This window comes from Pollachius pollachius (genome assembly GCF_949987615.1).
Source record: "Pollachius pollachius genome assembly, chromosome: 14".
In the NCBI taxonomy this organism is placed as follows: domain Eukaryota; kingdom Metazoa; phylum Chordata; class Actinopteri; order Gadiformes; family Gadidae; genus Pollachius; species Pollachius pollachius.
The window spans coordinates 20,192,704-20,195,929 of record NC_136947.1 but is presented as its reverse complement, the minus strand read 5'-3'; the positions used below and the strand labels follow the sequence as shown (position 1 = coordinate 20,195,929).

The 3,226-nt window shown below is 38.0% G+C and overlaps 1 protein-coding gene across 1 annotated transcript; it reads right to left on the bottom strand.

Annotated features, from left to right (window-relative positions):
* Positions 1-2,978, bottom strand: LOC307086200 (uncharacterized protein). Its single transcript, XM_079751337.1, has 9 exons — positions 2,488-2,978; positions 2,202-2,364; positions 1,964-2,025; positions 1,511-1,682; positions 1,374-1,409; positions 1,159-1,209; positions 867-934; positions 578-621; positions 1-146 (listed from the first exon to the last, which is right to left on the bottom strand). Exons 1-9 carry the CDS (start codon positions 2,695-2,697, stop codon positions 101-103), a joined length of 852 nt encoding a protein of 283 aa, XP_079607463.1. The 5' UTR covers positions 2,698-2,978; the 3' UTR covers positions 1-100.
* Positions 2,979-3,226: the final 248 nt, after the last annotated feature.

Sequence of the window (3,226 nt, the reverse complement as noted above, 5' to 3'; positions counted from 1 at the left end):
TTAGTGACCACATTTGAATGGCAGGGCAATCATGTATCAGGAGTAGCACCACATTCTAGAAAGACTGAAAATATGTTTTTATTTGAAGAGGGCAGGGGGACTAATTCAAATCTTTTGGCTGCCAGGACCTGGCCCACTCCTTCCCACTGAAAAGAGAACAAATAATATATCAATGAACCGTTTTGTGATGATTGGTCGAACTCCACTTACATAACACACAGTATATACCTACTTTATATTGATTCTCATCTATAAAGGCAATTACAAATCAAGCCCAATCTTTGCACATTTTTGTTCTTGAGCAATACCACACTTTCAAGTCATTTTCTAATAATTCAAGATCTAATAATGTAATAGTGTATGACACATAAGAAAGGGAATGATGAAACCACTTGATAGGAAATCTGGTTGGCAAGTGTGTTTGGTGGAAGAACTACTGTTAAACGTTAAAATAGCAGCAGCTATTTTGCACCAAGATGGTGCAAAATAATATGGTATAATATAGAATACTCGGAAAAGCAATGAAGTGGTTTAAAAAAACCCAGTGAAACAGAAAGAAACCAAATTAAATACATACCAAACTGGGCAAGGCTGCCAATCAACAAGGACTTCTTTAATGCCCTATCAAGGAAAGGAACCATAAATTCATTAGTAAGATAATAAATTCAGTGTTAGCCTATGAGTTTGATAGACAAAATGCAATGACGGTACTATTCCAAAATATTTATGCAAATTACTTGTATACATGAGTAAATTACATTTACAGTATGCACTTAATATGCATGCTCATGATCAATCAGCGAGAATGTCATTCCTACAGTTAATCACGCATGTGTTTTTGCTGGGTCTTTATGGGTCTGTCAAACCTTTCTCATCCTCTCCTTCCCGTAACTCCTTATTTCGAAGGAGTCACGACCAATATGGTAGGGGCAATCTGAAAATATAAAAAACATGTTTTTCACAACAAAACCATCTATGCTTATCCACTGGCAAATATAAAATACTGCAAATATAAAATCAATAACAGTAATTATTAATACTGTATTAATGCTGTAATCGCTGCTATGAATACACAGGAGAATAATTTACAATTCCATAATTATAAATTGTGTAAAGGGTTTGTCAGTGCTCTGATCGTTACAAACTATTTCATCTTACTCTTCGGTAAAGTCTTGTTCCTTTTTTCAAGCCCCTTCTGGCTGTGATGCTCTGTAGGAAAGAAATGTTGAGGTATTCAAACAAAGACTCAAATGGTCATAACCAACATTCTTATTACAGTCCTTTTTCCAAAATAACTACAATAAATGTAATGCTATGGTGAAAAGAATAGTAGTCAATTAGCAATTCGATCTGTACAGACATTCTGAACATACCTTTTCTCCTCCGCTTCCTCTGCACAGTAGAGACCGCTGTTGGAATGGAAAATAAAATATTACTCATTCAGGCAATGATGTTTATTTGTATGACACTTAGTACCTTCTCATGCATGCTTTAATTGAAAAATCCATACCTGGTCCTTCCGTGTCCGGGTGGGCCACCTCCTCTACCTGCAGGGCCCCCTCCTCCACCTGCAGGGCCCCCTCCTCCACCTGCAGGGCCCCCTCCTCCACCTGCAGGGCCACCTCCTCCCCCTCCTCCACCTGCACGGCCCTGTCCTCCACCTCTCCCATGTCCATGTCCATCTAAGATGACATAAGATAACACTCACTCAAAGTCCAACAGTGGAACTTCAACAGTGCAAGTGTAAATTCAGTTTTAAAAAATATGAAATTAAGACCATACAGATCTATACACATCTATACACATAAATAACCATAAACAAACATGAAAAGAGGTTAGCACTTATACAGCTGACTTAGTATATTGTAATTTGTAGCATAATATATTGGAGTATATATGCAGTATATAACAATATATAGGATTAGCCTCTTTAATTGTCATAGATATTCCTGTATGTCTTCACCTGAGTGGTCCCCCTGCCCTCTTCTGGCCCCTCTGCAGTCCCACTTGCAAAAGGGGTCCATCCTGTGCAAGTTTGAAAAGTGTTGCAAAGGGTTATTAAATTGCAAATGGCAACCAAAAAAATTGTAGCAATAGTTCCATGATAAAAATGAATGTGGTGGACAAATAACAAGATGCAGTTAGTATTTTGGTAAACAAAGCAGAGGGTGTGTGGAATTTATAAAAATAAAGAATCATACCTTGACAAATGTACTCATGGATGGAGCCCATTTTTTTGAGGGACTCCTCCGCAAATGTGGCCAAGGTGCAACGAGGTGTGAACACCTTGACCACATGGCTCTTTTTAGTGGCTTTTCCAAGCAGCAGGACAGGTTTATATCCTGCTGCTTGAAGCTTTTCGAGCTGTAAGGAAATCACAGCATGTTAATGTTTTGCCTGTAGTAATCAAAAAAGACCTACTATTCAAAGCAATAGGGATTCAGACAGTTAGAGGTAGAACATAATTAATCTGAATTGTTTACATACCAGGAGGAACATTTCCTGCTTGACAACAGCCATGTTGTGGTTCTTCTTGCGGGAAGACGCCCACTCTTCCCGCTTAGCCTCAAATTTTCTCAAGGCAATTTTGAGGCGTTCCTTTACAGGCTGGACCATTTTGCAGTGGCTGCAAACCTTTTTAGCGCAAGGCAGAATGGTTTTGCAGGAGGGGCATGTTTTACATGTGCTGCCTGGCATATTGAAAGATTACCTAATTTACAAAGACACAGACAAACCGAATAGACAGATAAACAAAACAGATTAGATACACAGATAGTAGATAGATAAGAAAGATTATAGATATAAAATATTAGCATTGGCAGAGAGATAGTTAAGATGTATGATGCTTATTTGAAGCTGCAGGGAGAAAAAAGTAAATCACTAAAAACAAACTATTTTTTACAAACAGCCGACTACATTGTGTAAATTACCTTCTAACATGATGCTGTGTATGGTACTTATCTAAGCCTTTCTCATTGTTCAATTTCAATTACTAACGAACTAGCTAGCCTACCCGAGGGACAGGTGGCGACGTAGGCCTACATTAGCCTATGAAGCAACGCTTTTGTTATCTGTTATTAGCTGTTAATACCTGTTAATAATCTTTGACAACGGCAATATAATTATTTGCACTATCAACTCCATAATCTTAGTATTTCAAGCATTCAACCGTTTTTAAATAGCAGTCAATCATAGTTGAACTTACGTCACACAAACCAGCACCGCA

What these genes read in the sequence shown, in the direction of transcription:
- LOC307086200 (XM_079751337.1), bottom strand. Translation starts at nt 2,697, where the DNA reads ATGCCAGGCAGCACATGTAAAACATGCCCCTCCTGCAAAACCATTCTG. An exon ending in GAGGAAGCGGAGGAGAAAAG is followed by an intron (nt 1,210 to 1,373) that starts GTATGTTCAGAA and finishes TCTTTCCTACAG; the next exon opens with AGCATCACAGCCAGAAGGGG. An exon ending in TGGCAGCCTTGCCCAGTTTG is followed by an intron (nt 147 to 577) that starts GTATGTATTTAA and finishes TTCTCTTTTCAG; the next exon opens with TGGGAAGGAGTGGGCCAGGT.